Genomic DNA, 17,129 nt, shown 5'->3' with positions numbered 1-17,129 from the left:
GGTATAATTGTGCTTCAGTGACAACCCCCTTCAATAGAACCCAGTGACCGTATGAAGTAACATTTAACCCAGTGATCTGTGAATGGCAAGTCTCTAAACTGTGGGAGATGGTTTAATTGCAGAATGTTTGTTACATATGCATATTGTGAACAAAGTTAAATTTGCCATCATTGCTTATGCTGCCTTCAAGTCCACCTGGGAAGCTCCTACATTCAAGTTGTTCATTGATGCGATGGCACGTGTTCTAAACAAAAATACACGATGAACGACAGTAAAAACAAAATGTGGATAAGCATAAATGGATATGTCACTTTTACACAACCTATATAATCATTTTATGCATTGTTTTATAATGAAGCCATTAAAAAAAACATTTAATCAAGACATTTTTCTCTTTTTAATAAAGATATTTAAAACCATTTTAAACGAGGACATTTTAATCTAGACATTTATTCTTTAAAATGAATTATTTTAAATCAAGACCCCCCCCCCTCCCCCCAAAAAATTTATTTTTATTTTTTATATCTCATAAAAAATTGGTATTTATTATATTTCTCAAGACTAAATGTCTGAGTTAGAAATTCTCGTCTGAAATTTTCACGAAAAAAAATGAATACGACCTCACGTTATGTCAATCACGTTTACACACTGCCTCCGAAACTTTCATCCGTCATCATTTTTTGGACGGCTTTTTCACGTCTGTAGCAAGCATTTTGAGAGGGGTTTTGACCATTCAAAGCCACTGTATGACGAATACGAAAAAACGCATGTGGAAATTTCGGACTCAGTGGGCAAAGACCTTAAAAATGTTTCTGTTTTTTTTCTTTATCCGGTTGCGCTGCTGATGTTGCTTTGCTCATGCCGTCAACACCTTGTCAGAATCAAGCATTCGACATTGCTGTAGCGAATATTGATTTTTCCACTTCTAAATGACGTTTTTGGTTATTCATATACACATAACTTGATGGCATTTCCAGCTGAACTTGAAGGCTGCAATTACACACAGGTAAGTGTGTGATTTTTCTCTTGCATAAGGACATCTAAGTGTATTTCTCTTTTTATCCTGTCTTCTTGTGACTCCACAGTGTCCCTCATGAACCTTTGTGTTGTGCTTGAATATTGTGTGTGTGTGTGTGTGTGTGTGTGTGCACTTGAAGCATCCTGTCCTCCTCCCTTCATGTCCGACTTGTCACTGTGCTCCGCAGAACCATGAGCCGCTGCGAGACAGTGACTCAGACCTCATCCTGAACGAAGGAGACCTGACGCTGTCCTACGGCGACACAGCCATCACGGCCAACGGAGCCTCGTCCTCCTCCGGCCCCGAGGGATCGGCCGGGAGCTGGGGCGTGAACGGCAAACGCAGCGACAGCACATCGGAAGATGCTCTGGAGCGAGAACTGGACACGCGTGAACATGAGCTCTTGAGCCGTGGCACACGTTTAGTTTTCCCTATCGAGGACCACGCTTGACCCCCGCCCCCCAAACCTTAAACCACGCCTCCCTGTGCTTCATACCTTAACTTTTCTTGCACATAACTCCATCTGACCATTCATGACCCCTCCAGATATCTCATGCAGAGGGTCTGAAAAATCAAGGAAACTGAAAGATGGAGAGCAGGAGGGTTTGTGCTCGGGATTTTTACCAGGATGGAGGCGGCGTAATTGATTTAGCAGACTCCGATTCAGTGTCTCCTCGTGAAAATGTGACTTATAGGAGGAAGAAGTATAACTTAACTGCTGTTAACAAGGCATTTTGAACAGCTTTGGACAATAAATGTCCTTACTGCTGTTTTATATGATAATGGACTGATGCCGAACGGTCTCTGCTGCCCTTAACATTCACTTTCATACGATCACTGCCTGCCACACATTAACATTGTAGGTCATTTATTCTTTGTTTTTTTTGTTTATCAATGCTGCCACAAACTGGAAATGAGATTGACATGTATGACTGAGCCAGTTTTTCTTGAGGGGGAAGTCAGTTTTACATATAAAGAGCCAGTATTACATTAGATGATAATCTTTTTTGCGAGCATTTAAATGCTCACCTTTACCTTCAGGCAAATGAGTGAGCAGTTCATAATGTTTGTAAATACTCCAGGCCACACATGGCAGTGTTTGCGACAGCTTTCGAACACAATAGCAACATTGTTTGACATGAGTGCATGCTTATCTCATGACTGCATACTGGAACCTTGTGATACGCAACTGTAGTCAGTTGGAGTTTACGTTTCTTTCAATATCTTGGTTGTATGAAAGCCAGGTTGACGTGCTGGTCGTTGTTAATATGAATGTTGATCTGCACAGACGTGTTTTTTTTTTAAACAGCTGGATGCAACCAGAGTGTATGAGCCATGCACTTTAGCTGCAGCTGAGCTGCAGTCCTTGCATGTATTGCTATATTATATTAGAATATTAACCACTTGCACACTCCCAGAATTTATGTGATGAGAGCTGATGTAATCATCAAGGAGACTTCATATCACAATCAAAGACTTCATGTGTGTGACGTTTATTTCGCGCCTTCTCGTGTTAGAATTTTCTTGTAGGTGGATCTTTGCATTATGTATGATTTGCAGCTATATGGCAGTCGTCGATTCTGAAATTTGGAATCTGGAATGTTCGGCATGATGTTGACCCAGCTGTTTGTTCATAAAGTAAACGGATGGCCTCGTGCCATCAACCGCCAACGTGCATTCCTTTCATCCTACGTGTCTAGAAATGAATCCTTGTTAATGAATGCAAGTCTAAAGTCCAAACGTTTAGTTAATAACTAACTTGCAGATGTTTGAAATAAGTTATCATTCTTTCCAATTTATATTGAACTTCATCATAAACTAACCATGCACTCTTTCCATGAAATAACCTTTACAGCTGCCTCAGTTGTCTGCACTTGCGTCTGTCCGTCGTTTGCTTTTAACAGAATCTAGTTCAACACCTGACCAGAACCTAAATGTAAATGAAGGAGATTTGCACTATTTATGTGGAGTTTCTGCTAGAAAATGAGCCTTGTGGGCTTCGTGGCAATTGCAGTTTGAGGCGGAGAACCTTAAACCGGCTGTAGCAAAAGATGAATTTGCATGTAATCCTGCAACACGTGGGCTATGAAATCACTCCTCTTCTCAATGATTCTTCCAACATGTCTGGTAGCTTTTTTTCCCCCACGCCGTATTATTGGTGGACTTGTATGTACCTTCAGGATATGTAACTCCCTCCTGTAGCATTCATCTTTTACTTGCTGTTCTGCATGTCAATATATGCCATATAAAACATATACAAGCTGCCATTTTTATGTCTGTGATATATGAAACACCAAATTGTTTTTCCTCCATATAAATACCTAGTATTATTACTATTTGTTATTATTATACATAAAGATGCACTCAGCCTGTCAAATAATGCGACAAAACTGTGGTATGCATTGTAGTTTAACAATTGTACATTTATGAAAATAGCCAATATATCAAAGTGGGCTTCAGTAGCAATACCTAACTAAGGTATTTGATTTATTTTATATGTCATTAAATAATAATAAAACAAGAAAACAACTAGTGTTTACTACAAAAATGTATGTTCAAGTTTTATTCATAAATAACAAGATTTGTTCATTTATTAATTCTTATGGTTCCCATAGCTTTAGAGTCAAAGGTGACAAAACAACGTTAACAAAATGATATTACCGCCAATGTTCTTGACCAGTAAAAGCATTTCTATTAGAACACAATAACACCTGTATCCTCAAAGTATGATTGTGTGTATTAGTTTTCGATTAGACATTCCGTCCATTCAACTATTCAAACTGCAATACTATCCTCTTTAAACATAGATGAACACAACAGTCTGCGTAGTCTAACAGCAGGCTTCATACAAACAGGAAAAACAGGTGATGTCCATGGGGAACTGGGAAATGTCATACCAGTGGGAGTGTTATTAGTTATTGTTAGGGGTGTGACGGTGCACAAAACTGACGGTTCTGTTAAAGATTGCACTCAGAACCGGTCGGTTAACACGTGCACCATACCGAAAGCCCTGTACCGAAACGGTTCGGTACGAACACGTGTACCGTTACACCCCTAGTTAATGTAGAGAGGTCAGAATTTCCTTTGGGAAAACTCTTTCTACACCCTTTTCTCTAGCTCTTCAGTTCATTGAATTGCACTTTGTGCTTCGTTTTTTTTGGGCGGTACCACAGATATTGGAGTGTCAATGATGCATAATCCCTTTTCATACCTGGTTGATGAATACAAGAATGCATTATGCATTCATTATGAAATCCACCCAACGGGATATCTGTCTCCAGGCCTAGTGCATGTGCAACGACCCAAGCGCCTGTCTCGTGTGGCTGATTATGGGCGGCTGGGGATTGAGCGGGGATTATTGCGAATGAAATCTGGCTGTCAGGACACAACCGGGACTGAGCCTTTGGTAGCCGTTTCATTTTGAACGGGTTTCCCCTCTGTTATTGTTAGTCTTTTTCCTTATAGGATTCTTGTCAGTATCATTTGAGGTCGGTGGGTTTGTAAGTGTCTCTCTTATCAAGCTCTTCTGTCGTCTACTCTGTGCCCCATGACGGCACTGCGAAGGAGATCTCGGGGGTGTTGCTCCTCGGCTCCGTCAGTACCTCCTGGTGTAGCTTCATATCAGGCTGTTCTCCTTTTGTCCTCGTGTTCCTACAGCACATCAGGCTCCTGCAGCAAAGAGAGGAACGTAATAACATGAGCTGTGTTATTGTAGACAGGGGATATTGGGACATTTACTAAAAACACTGATTCTGTGTAGAATGTCAACAAAGTTTAAGTCGTAAAAGTTCAGTGCGTAATTTGACTCTGCTAGAATTTGTCACAGATATATTCAGCGTGAGAGTTTAAATCGAAACAATGTTCCCATAGGCCTATTGGTCCTGGAAATGAAAATGAGAAATTAATAATAGAATATGTTATTCATAGAAAATTACTTATCATCATATAAAAATGTTTTTTTTTTGTTTGTTTTTTTTATTAACCTCCCTCTTTTTCAGCGATCAATTTCCAGGACATTTTCAATTTCACTACGGCAGAAATAAAAGACAAGGATCACGCCATAAAGTAAAATTCCCATCTCCAGATAAGTCTTTAAAAGCAGTTTATGGCCATGACTTAACTAAAAAATCAATAGTTTTTAAAGGGATAGTTCACCCAAAAATGAAAACTCACCCTTAAGTTGTTCCAAAGCTGTGAGAGTTTCTTTGTTCTGCTGAACACAAAAGAAGATATTTAGAAGAATGTTTGTGACCAAGCAGATAGAGCAACCATTGACTACCATAGTAGGGGGTTGCTCTATCTGCTTTGTAACAAACATTCTTCTAAATATCTTCTTTTGTGTTCAGCAAAACAAAGAAACTCATACAGGTTTGGAACAACTTGAGGGTGAGTAAATGATGACAGAATTTTCATTTTTGGGTGAACTATCCCTTTAATATGAGCTCTAAATTATACAACACAACTGGTTCTCAGTTCCAAAACCATAGCAAAAAATATTGGAACCATTTAAATTATTTGTTTAAATATTTCAAAATATTAAATAGTCAATTTATTTATTAATGGCAATAAGTAAATAATGCATTAAAACATAAGCATGTAGCCTTCAAATGTAAAAAAACAACAACAACAACAACAAAAAAAACGGATTACACATAATAGAACAAATCGAAGGTCAAATATTCTTACACTTAAAGCCCAGATTTATTTTGACATATCGGGCTTTGTCGCATCTGTTGCTGTTTATCACTGTGTCAATCAACACAATTTTGGATTCAATTATATTTAAATATGGTTGTAACTCCCAATATTTTGCAGTGTGTACTTAGCAGCATGAAAAATAAAACTTTCAAATTGTGAATTGGTTATAAACAGATAGCAAACAGAGCACTTCCTTTTATAATCACTGAACTTGTCAATCACTTCAGTTCAGCGCTAGCTCACTGATTTCTGCACTCTTGTGAAAACTCCCATTATAATCAATGACGCTGACTACACTGTACAATAAATCTCTTGTTTACATTGTGTTTACATACATATATATATATGATAATAACGAAAGATTTGCGAGTGTGTCTGATGCACTCATAGACCGTAAAAAAATATGGACGACGCAACTTCATTCGCTTCCACTGAAGTTAGTGAAGCCTCCGGAGGTCTGAATATGGCGCTGACATCTTAGGCCATGTCCACACGAAGGCAGAACTTTCCCTATCCGATCTTTTTTTTTTCCTTGTTTCAAGAAATATCAGCGTAGTACACACGAGAGCATGAAAACGGCTCAAAACGATGTAGTATACATGCCAGGCCAGTGTGTGGCACTGTAATTCTGCCACAGAAATACACTAAAAATGGAGAAGAAGAGTTGTGGCTAGAAGGGGTACGGCAACAGTCGGAGGTGAGGTAAAATCTCACAATAAAATAACAATAAATAAATTTGCTACTTACCAGATGTGTTTTATTAACGCCTACACCTAGCCCAACACTAAACATTCTGACTCATTTAAAAACCTCTGATTGGGCATTGTTCATAAGCTCAACACTGGCTACAATGCTGTAAAAAAAAATGTTGCAAATAGATCCTTGATTCTCTTTACAGAGCGCTTCACACAAATAATCACAGGAGCGTATGAAAGCAGCCCCCTATCAGCGGGTACCAGATTGCTCTGGACTACCGGTACTGCAGAAAGGCTGGAATCTTTACATTTCAGCATTGACTTGGTACCAAAGTACTTTTGCCAACAATCAGAAGTAAATAAAACAGACTGTGTGACTGCTATAGGTTGCCCTGCTGACCCCTACTATATACAATATCAAAATGATTAGTTAGCAAGTTGCTGAAATAATGTTAACAAGATTAAGTAGCTGCTTACCAGTTGACATTCACTGCAAACATTAAGCAGTTAATAACATTAGCTAAAGGTTGCAGGGGCCAACACGAGACTCAACTCTTTTTTTGTTGTTTAAAGGGTTAGTTCACCCAAAAATGAACATTAGCCCATGATTTGCTCACCCTCAAGTCATCCTAGGTGTATATGACATTATTTCAGACGAGTTATATTAAAAAAGTCCTGGCTAATCCAAGCATAATAATGGCAGTTAATTGTTACCTCGTTTATGAAGTCCATAAAAGTGCATCTATCCATCATATAACTGCGGCATTTTTCTTACACAAACGCATCACTTCGCTTCAGAAGGCCTTTATTAACCCCCCGGAGCCGTGTGGAGCAGTTTTATGATTGATAGATGCACTTTTATGGACTTAAAAAACAGCAACATTCACTGCCATTATAAAGCTTGGATTAGCCAGGACTTTTTTAATAGAACTCAGATTTTATTCGTCGGAAAGAAGAATGTCATATACACCTAGGATGACTTGAGGGTGAGTAAATCATGGGATAATTTTCATTTTTGGGTGAACTAACCTTTTAATCTTAATAACAACTGCTGGTAAATTTGGATGCTGTGACTTTAAGACAGACTGCATGGATCCAATATACTTGTACGTTTTCTTTCTCTGTTTACGGTCACTTAAGACACAAAAGACTGTGTTTACTTGCAAAGACATTGTCACTTTGACACAAGTTTGTATATTTAACCGTTTAAGCCCAATTAGTCTGCAAAAAGCATGTGTGTGTATGTGTGTGTGTATATATAGCGAAATGAGTTGTCTTCACTGCTTACGGTGCTTCAACGGTTTAAAATCACTTCTTCTTAAACCGCAATACTTAAAAACGCATTGCAAGCGATAAGCTTTCGTGACTGCGTAGCACAGCAATGTCACGTGAGCGTAACCACGATAGAGACAATAGTCCAAAATCTCTACCAGTTGACAAATTTCGACCGGTTAATGTCTAGTGTGATCTACTGGTGTATTGCAATGCCCACCCCTGCTCTCTGCTACTAAACATTAATTGTTTCAAGGAGGGAGGAACTCTTTGTTCGAGGCTAAAGGAAAACACAAAAACATTTGATCTCATTTTCCATGTAGTTTCCAGGACTAGAAAAAAAAAAGTCATTTTTCCAGGATAGCCTACATGGGAACCCTGAATTATTATTAGTAGTATATAATGTTAAAGGGTTAGTTCACCCAAAAATGAAAATTCTGTCATTAATTACTTACCCTCATGTCGTTCGACACCCGTCAGACCTCCGTTCATCTTCGGAACAGAAATTAAGATATTTTAGTTGAAATCTGATGCCTCTGAAAGTCCTCCATTGGCTCAATGGTACTCTACACTCTCAAGACCCTTAAAAGGTACTAAAGACGTCGTTACAAAGTCCATCTCACTACAGTGGTTCTAAAATAGCTTTATGAATCGGCGACAATCGTTTTTGTGCGCAAAAAAACCCTAAATAACGACTTACATAGTGATGACGATTTCAAAACAAAGCATCATGAAGCTTTGAAGCGTTATGAATCACTGAGCCGAATGATGATTCGGATCGCGTGTCAAACCGCCAAACTGCTGAAATTTGCCGATTCAAACCGCTGAATCGACTCAGTGATTCATAACGCTTCGAAGCTTCATGATGCTTTGTTTTGAAATCGTCATCACCTATGTAAGTCGTTATTTAGGGTTTTTTTGCGAACAAAAACTATTCTCACCGATTCATAAAGTTATTTTAGAACCACTGTAGTGAGATGGACTTTGTAACGACGTCTTTAGTACCTTTTAAGGGTCTTGAGAGTGTAGAGTACCATTGTGCCAATGGAGGACTTTCAGAGGCATCAGATTTCAACTAAAATATCTTAATTTCTGTTCCGAAGATGAACGGAGGTCTGATGGGTGTCAAACGACATGAGGGTAAGTAATTAATGACAGAATTTTCATTTTTGGGTGAACTAACCCTTTAATAATAATGTTAAATTATTATGTAATTTATCTGATATTTACATAATTAATCTAATATTAGATTAATTATTATATAATTCATATATTATGTTTTTTTTAGGGTTTCTTTTAGACAGATGAAATGCATGGGCATGCCCAAACAGTAAAGTTAAACCAAACATTTCAAAATGCTATACAAGTCATTTTTGAAAATAAGCCTGTTTTCTGAACTCTGATACCAAGAGACAGTTAGAGGTCTGTACTGGTCAGGGATGTATGTCTGGTGCCAACATGTCTAAGTCATGGCCGAGCCCTCACAGATTGAGCTGGTGACAGGCTCAGCTCAGGGAGCACTGGTCCCTCCAGGGACTAACCAGCACAAAGCAGTCCCTATATTTCAGCCTGTCCAAACCACGTGTGGTCAGTCTGTTAGGTCATACCAGCCCCCATCACATGCCTCTGATAGCGATGACAAAGAAGTCTGTATCATGATCCATCGGTCTGCTATTTACATGCTTTGCCATGAAATTAGACTGGCTAATTGATATGACATGTATTGCTTATTTATATATTTTTACCGGTCACAGTGCTGAGAAGATATTAAAGGAAAATGTATTGTGCTGACTCCACTTACAGCATTTTTCCCATTTATATTGACTAGAGTAAAAATGAAACTGGTAATTTTGCTGATCCGGGCCTGTTTGGAAATAAAAACATTATGCCACCATAGAACCTTACAGAGTTCAAGAGGATAGTATTAACCCCATGACTGGCACCATCAGTTTCAGACTGGATCAATGTCCTCGGCTATAGTGAGCTGTTTCTCGCCAGTGTTTGACCGCAATTACTAATTGAAATGATACACTTTAGCTCGAGCTGCACGATTCTAGATAAATTGAGTCCATTTCAAAACTATTTAATTTGAATTACATAAAAAAAATGGTTATGAATGATTTAATGAATACATTTTTTAAGTCACTTGTCGCCACCTACTGGTGTAACAATGTAATTGATACACTATCTGTAGATTTAAAGGTGCAGTGTGTAGTATTTATGAGGATCTGTTGACAGAAATGCAATATGATATACATAACTATGTTTTCAGTGGCGTATAAAGACTTGCATAATGAACTGTTATGTTTTTATTACCTTAGAATTTCTATCTACACACACCGCGGGTCCCCTTACAGTGAAGTCGCCATTTTGCGCCGCCATGTTTCTACAGTAGCCCTAAACGGACAAACTGCTCTACAGAGCGCTAGCTACTCCCTGCTGTCTCAGACGATGACATCTTTGTCCTGTGTCGGCCACCGTAGCTTCTCTATGTGCTTCGAAATTGCAATTTGCAACCTCACCACTAGATGCCTCTAAAATGTACACACTGCCCCTTTAAAGGCAGGGTAGGCCATTTTTTTCATAAGCACTTTGTTTGTTGTTATACTGCTTAACTCTTCACATCCTGATAGCAGTCAATATATCTTCTGTGGAAATCTCTACTCTGGATGTGCATGTTCATGTGTTTTGGAGGAGACGCTCTGAAGGGAGGGTGGGATCTTATGCTTTCAAAACTAGCTTTCTATTGCTAGCCTCTCCGCAGTTGCCTACAACTCAAATCTATAACTTTTTAAAACATCACGTTGGCTTCTCCAATAGGTTGCTAAGCATTATAGAATCAAACTGAGTCCTCTAAAGGAGAGAATTCTGACAGAAAGTGTGCTTCAACCCTTGTTATAAGGCTGTTGGTCACTCAGCGTATGTGCATGGCATTCAGATATACTGCATAACACCACACTGCCATTGAAATCAATTTACATCCATACAACTACACTGGTTACAGTGTTGCATAATCAATCTGGGACTGACACACTTGTCATTTAACGGATGGAAGCATCAATGTATAGTTGAATGGTGCTAGATGAAAGTAAACCAACCCATTTAACAACTTTTAAAGTCTGTGGTAACCGAAAACGGTATAACACATGCACCTTCTTATCATGGATGCCACATTTCGCTCATATCTGTTTGACCTGATGTAGAGTAGTAGAACATCATGCACTGGCTATTTCACATATACGTGTAAATATAATTCAATTACAATAGTAATAATATTAAATAAAGGGCATTTCCCTTACAAAAATATACTATGGAAGGGCATAGTGATGGCATGTTAATACTGTATGGTATTATCATGGTGTATGTCCCAAAAAACAAAGGTATAATACTGTGCCCAAAATAATTAGTGTAGTGTTAACTTGAGTATTAACTCTCAAAGGAATACCACTGTATTTACCTTAATAAAGTAGGTTACCCTTTATTTTGAAGTGATGAGGTTACATTGTACTTACTCAAATAAGCACTGAGTAATATTAATTAACTACATGTACTTAATATAGAGTTAGGGTTTGGTGTAGGGTTAGTTACTTGTAATTATGCATCATTTACTGTTATTATATATATATATAGTAAGTGCATGTACTAACGTGTAACTACGTCACCTTAAAATAAAGTGTTACCATAAAGTACTATATCCAGTACCGTAATAGAGTTGGTATCAGATGTTATAGCATGGTAATATGATAGCATTTATATGGTATTCCAAGAATACTGTGGTACATGTACTGAATGGTACTAGTTCAGTCACCATACCCTTGTAAAAATGTACAGTGACAGTTACATTTTTAAAGGTCCCATGGCATGGCATTTTTCTATTATTTTATAATGTTTCCTGAGGTGTACTTATATTGTTAGTATGACTTTTACATCATAAAATGTCATAATTTAGAAATAAAAGGCATTTTTTCTATACTGCTGTTTGCCCTGTGGCTGAATGCCCTGCTTCAAGAGGCGTGTCTGCTGTGAGACTTCAGTAAAAACGCCCACTGTTGTGATTGGCTGACATCTTTGCATTTTAAATGAGCGGAGGGGGCGTGGTTTAACGAGGTCTACGAGGCACGAGCAGGCACGAGCTGCTGCCAGAGAGACGGATGGACCTGAGTTCACTTCACATCAGTTCTCAGCATGTCTGAACTGTTGTAGTTACAGCATATACTTCAGGTTATTAGTCTATTTCTAGTCGGAGGGACTGTCACTCATGTCAGAAAGTTAGTAACTTTAGTAAATTATGGATCAGCGCTGACTGGAGACGCGAACCGTTTAGAACGATTCAGTCCGATTTGGTGAACTGATTCGGTTCACTAAAAAGAACTGGTTCAAAAGAAAGATCGTTCGCGAACCGGACATCACTAATGTACCAGAGACTGAGCTCAACGATTGCTAACAAAGTTATTTATAGTACCTACTGAGTTATGAGAGCGCTGTCAGCGCGAGTTTATTGTGTTTGTATCTGAGAGTTCTGAATAAACACGAGTCCCAGTCACACCGAGTCCGTCTTCATCATTATTACCAACTTTGTAACACATGCAAAGTACCATTACAGCTGTCGAGATGAATGAGTTAAAAGTAAGTGTTGATAATAGCATTATTTTTAAAATAAAATAAAAGCGTCAGTGACGCGCGTTGAGTAAACAGCGCAAAAAAAGACACAACAGCAGTAATCGAATGTAATCCAGTTTATTGTGGGGCTAGGCTGGCTAGCCCGAATATGCTCACGCTTACCCCCCTTCTGCTTAATCTCACGCCGCGTTTGGTGCCTCCGCTGTGGGCCAGATGCAGTACTGGGGGTCGGGGATGTTGAAGCCCACCGGCCAGTGCAGCCCGAGCTTCGGCGTGTGTGAGGTTTATCTCTAAAGATGTTACTCTGCCGATGTTGAGCAGAAACTCATGACTGTATGCACATTTTAGAACCGATAGACGCGACGAGGACGTACAAAAACACTGACTCACAAGATAGAAAACACGAAAACACCGTTCTGTCTGGAGAGAGAAGCCACATTGTGTGCACGAATAATAAATAATTAGCTACACATCATAAATCACTGATCACAGATCAGAAGGAACTGAAAAAAGACTTCTGTTTTCATTTGTACATCCAAACACTGAGAAACTGCCAGCATTCACTCGTTCACAAGCAATGATCTCTCGAGCGTTTGCATGGGCGTGCCAGATTCTCTGGGCGGAGGAAAGGGAGGTAACCGTTCCTGCTTGGACGTCAAACCAGGAGACTTCAGGATTGGCTCGTCTGGCCTGTCATTTTCTCAAAGGCAGAGAAAGACAGCCAGAACTCGGGTTTACACCGATCAACATTTCTATCCACTTGGGGACAATATTCAGGCTAGGGGAACTCATATTAATGTTGAAAAACCTCATAAAATGAAAATTTCATGCCATGGGACCTTTAAGGTAAGTTTGTGAGCTATTTTTGAAATAAGTCTCTTATGCTCACGAAGGCTGCATTTATTTGATCAAACTTCAGAATTTCCTTCAGAAATCATTCTATGCTGATTTGCTGCTTAATAAACATCCTATTATTATCAATTTTGAAAACAGTTGTGGTGGTTAATATTTTTGTGGATAAAAAAAAAAAGCATTTGTTTGAAATGGAAATCTTTTGCAACACTATAAATGTGTCTTTTTTATTATTTTTTATCAATTTACTTTGCCCTGTCATAAACAAAGTAATGTTACTGACCTTCAAACCTTTGTACAGTGGTGTTATTCTTGGAATTGAAATTCATGGAGCATGTTATTTAAGTTGCTTCAAGGAATATAATTACCATGGTACATGTCCAAAAAACTAACATTTACTGTGAAAACACTTTTCTTTTCACACTCTGTATATCTGTGACAATGCTGTAAAATGCACATGGGCGTAGATTACGCGGCGGACGGGGGGGACATGTACATTCGTCCCCCGCACTTTTACCGGGTCGCACCCCCTAGTCGACCCGCTCCGTGTGGGATTCGAACCGACGTCTAGTCGCACCGCTCTTACTGGCCTACGTCTGTTACAGAAGCAAGTTCGTTTACGTAGAAGCCAACGTAAATAAATCTAGATTTAAATTCAAAGACACAAAATAATCTATACATGACCTGTCATTTTATTCGTATCCAAAAATGAGGCAATCTGAACACTATGGAGTGCTAACAATCTAGTGCAACACTCCAATTCATACTGGAAGCCATAGGGCGCGCTCTCAAAGAAAAAACAAAACTTATTCGTAGAAGTAAAACCCTGTCACGTTCCAAAGGCATTCAGCGCTGTATAAAAAGAATCGCTATGACTGATGAAACGTGACAACAAACACGATTGCGACAATATATGGTTTGTGTTTTTCCAGCCATCTCAAGGTATTTATTGACAATAAAGAATATGAATAATGCAGTGCTAACTGACAGCCTTTTTAATGTTTAGTATCTTCTGCTTGCCAAGGCTGCATTTATTTAATAAAAAATACAGTTAAAACATTTTAATTTGTAATGATATAGTAAAGTGTAATTTATTCCTGTGATCAAAGTCAGCATCATTACTCCAGTCTTCAGTATCACATGATCCTGAAATCATTCTAATATGATCATTTGATGAAAAGGAAACATTTATGATTAAAATCATTGTTGAAAACAGCTGTGGAAACCATGATGCATTTTATTTTTCAGTATTTTTTAATGAATAGAAAGTTAAATGAACAGCATTTATTTGAATTGAATAAAGCATGTATAAATGTTTTGTTATATTATAAATGCCACTTGATCAATTGAATGCATGTTTGATGAATGAAAGTATTAATTTCTCTCTTTTTTTATCTTACCACAAATGTTTGTATAGTTTCATGATTTCCACAAAAATGAAGCAGCACAACTGTTTTCAACATTGATAATAATCATAAATGTTTCTTGAGCATCAAATGAACATATTAGAATGATTTCTGAAAGATCATGTGACACTGAAGACTGGAGTAATGATGATAAATTCAGCTTTGATCACAGGAATAATTAAAAAAAAATGTTTTTCTTTTTTTACTATATATTCACATAGATAACAGCTGCTTTACATTGGGATAATATTTCACTGTATTACTTTTTTACTGCATTTTTTATTAAATAAATGCAGCCTTGGTGAGCAGAAGACTTCTTTCAAAAACATTTAACAATTGTAATGTTTCCAAACTTTTGATATGGTACTGTATATGTTCTGCCTTATTCAGTGATATTTTTTTTTACAAAGCATAAAATCCATGGGGACTTAATGCACAAGTGTTTGTAGTACATAAACCAATCATAAAATTGGCATAACATATAGGGAAAACATTATAGATATTAGTGGTTATTGTTCAGCAGTGTATTTGATATCTTACTGAATTAAAAGCAAGAGATGAGATCAATTAAATCTGTCAATTAGAGAAAAGGTCAGAAAAAAAACTGGTATTACACCTGACATTTCTGTCCCCCTCACTTCTGAAAAGATGGCTACGCCCCTGAAAATGCACATTAATGTAAAGTGTGCCCTAATATAATTTACATTTTTGTAGTCTCAAAAACAGACGTTTCTTCACAGTGCCCAAATAATGCTGTCAGCTCACCATGTTCTAGGGCCAAACCAATGTCAAGTTGACAGACATTTGTTGACACGTACTTACCATACTCTTCTGTTTCGGTGGTTTTATGTGTTGTCCATGTTCCTCTTCTTATAACCCAGCTGTCTCATGACCTCACTGCAATAGGCTTCCACCTGGTTCACCTGCTCCACATTCAGCCTTTCCCTCCAGGCGTAAATTGCCTCTTTGGCATCTCTGGATGATATGAGGAAGGGTTTGTCTGAAGAATAGCCCTGTCCTTGGGTCATGTTCACCACAAACTTCTCCATGGCCGGAGAAAGGGTGAGGTTGGCGAAACGAAAGAGCCTCTGGAGCTCGTTCACAGGTCTGAGCACTAGGTCTTCGTATTTGACCTGCAGGTAGTTTCTCCTCACCCACGGCGGAGCGTTCATAATGAGCATCATGTCGTTGAGCCAGTTGTCGCATATTAACTCCATGGCGCTCGAGACGTAGTTCTCGGCTCGGTGGACCCTGTTGCTAGGCACCAGAAGGCGCTTGTATTTGTCGTTCTGCTTCTTGCTCCTCAACACCTGTATGCTCTCCTTCACCAGAGCCAGTTTGGACTTCAGCCGAGAATTGTGCACAGCCCTGGGGTCGCGAAACAACTGGACTATCTGGAGGTTGATGGCGGGGTCTCGCATGAGAGGAACCAAAACCGCCAAATCTAAAACCCTCACGTCTTTGATGACCATCACGGGGTACTTTTTGCACTCTTTCTCCAGCTCTTTGATATCTCTGGGCTGGCATTTGCTACACACGTCCCCTTGAACTAAGCCAATTTTGTGTTTTTTATACGCTTTGCAGAGGGGCTCGGAGCAAATGACCTTATTCGTTTTCCAGCCGAAAATAAAAGAGGTACTTACGTTGGACGAGCCCGCGTAGAGTTTTAACACTGAGAAATCGCATCTAAACAGAGAGTTCATCATGTCTCTCACTGCTCCTTGTAAGCTGCCCGCATCTCCTGGATAAAGCGCCTGCCACATGTTCCACATGGGCTCGTATAAATAAAACACATCAGGGTGCTGATTAAATAATTCCCCTAAAAATGAAGAACCTGTCCTCCAGGTTGCGTGGAGGTATATGTTTGTTCTGGACTGACTCCTGTTGCCGTAGCCCTGCACCTCCGTTGAGTTGACCGTCCTGCTGCTCCTCCACAGAGCGATGGTGGTCTCCAGATCGGGACACTTTTGTTGCTGATATCCATCTTTGATGTGGGACGATTTACTCCGGTAATCTAACACGTAGGGAATTAAAAGCAGCGCCACGGAGTATCCTAGAATCAAGATGATGTATTTTTTCTGAAGCCTTCTCTTCATGGCCTCAGCGGAGTGAGTGACGCGGATCTCGGCGAACTGCTCGACTCCTACCTGTATGAATACTGTTGGATTACAGCGATAAAGTTTAGAGGGTGGAATCTTTTTTTCTCACCCGTAATGTGACAAGTCCCGCCCCCCTGCGCCAGGATTGGCTGGTGGGAGTTGCGCATAAGAAGATTGTTATTGGATCGTTAAGAGGTCACTCAAAAAGCCGAGCAAGTCAAGACTACCCACCAAAATACGAGCACAATTAATTTATTTATTTTTAAATATAATTGACATATACGAAAAGCAATTAAATAAATGAATCGATATAAATTTGCCATATTTTCACATGATGTAAAAGGTCACATACATAACACAAAAGGTAACAGAAATACCAAAACCATTGTTTTGGCCAGCAGTTGGTTGGAAAGGTACAGTTGCAGTGAGCTCGCTAACTGAAGATACATTTTGAGATCTTTTTTGTTCA

At 38.9% G+C, this 17,129-nt stretch overlaps 2 protein-coding genes across 3 annotated transcripts in view; one reads left to right on the top strand and one right to left on the bottom strand.

The window, feature by feature from the left end:
• slc9a7 (solute carrier family 9 member 7) overlaps window positions 1–3,561 on the top strand; it is a 53,309-nt gene extending 49,748 nt beyond the window's left edge. For both annotated transcript variants that reach the window (XM_079841151.1, XM_079841150.1), the window contains one exon: window positions 1,206–3,561. In XM_079841151.1, coding sequence (XP_079697277.1) covers window positions 1,206–1,469 — 264 coding nt within the window. In that variant the 3' untranslated portion in view covers window positions 1,470–3,561. The remainder of the gene's footprint in view (window positions 1–1,205) is intronic.
• chst7 (carbohydrate (N-acetylglucosamine 6-O) sulfotransferase 7) lies at window positions 3,538–16,811 on the bottom strand. Its single transcript, XM_079841152.1, has 2 exons — window positions 15,384–16,811; window positions 3,538–4,687 (listed from the first exon to the last, which is right to left on the bottom strand). The coding sequence occupies exon 1, from the start codon at window positions 16,655–16,657 to the stop codon at window positions 15,407–15,409; it is 1,251 nt and encodes a 416-aa protein (XP_079697278.1). The 5' UTR covers window positions 16,658–16,811; the 3' UTR covers window positions 3,538–4,687; window positions 15,384–15,406.
• Window positions 16,812–17,129: the final 318 nt, after the last annotated feature.

Source organism: Gobio gobio (genome assembly GCF_949357685.1).
Source record: "Gobio gobio genome assembly, chromosome: 17".
NCBI lineage: Eukaryota > Metazoa > Chordata > Actinopteri > Cypriniformes > Gobionidae > Gobio > Gobio gobio.
This window is presented reverse-complemented; position numbering and strand designations above follow the sequence as displayed.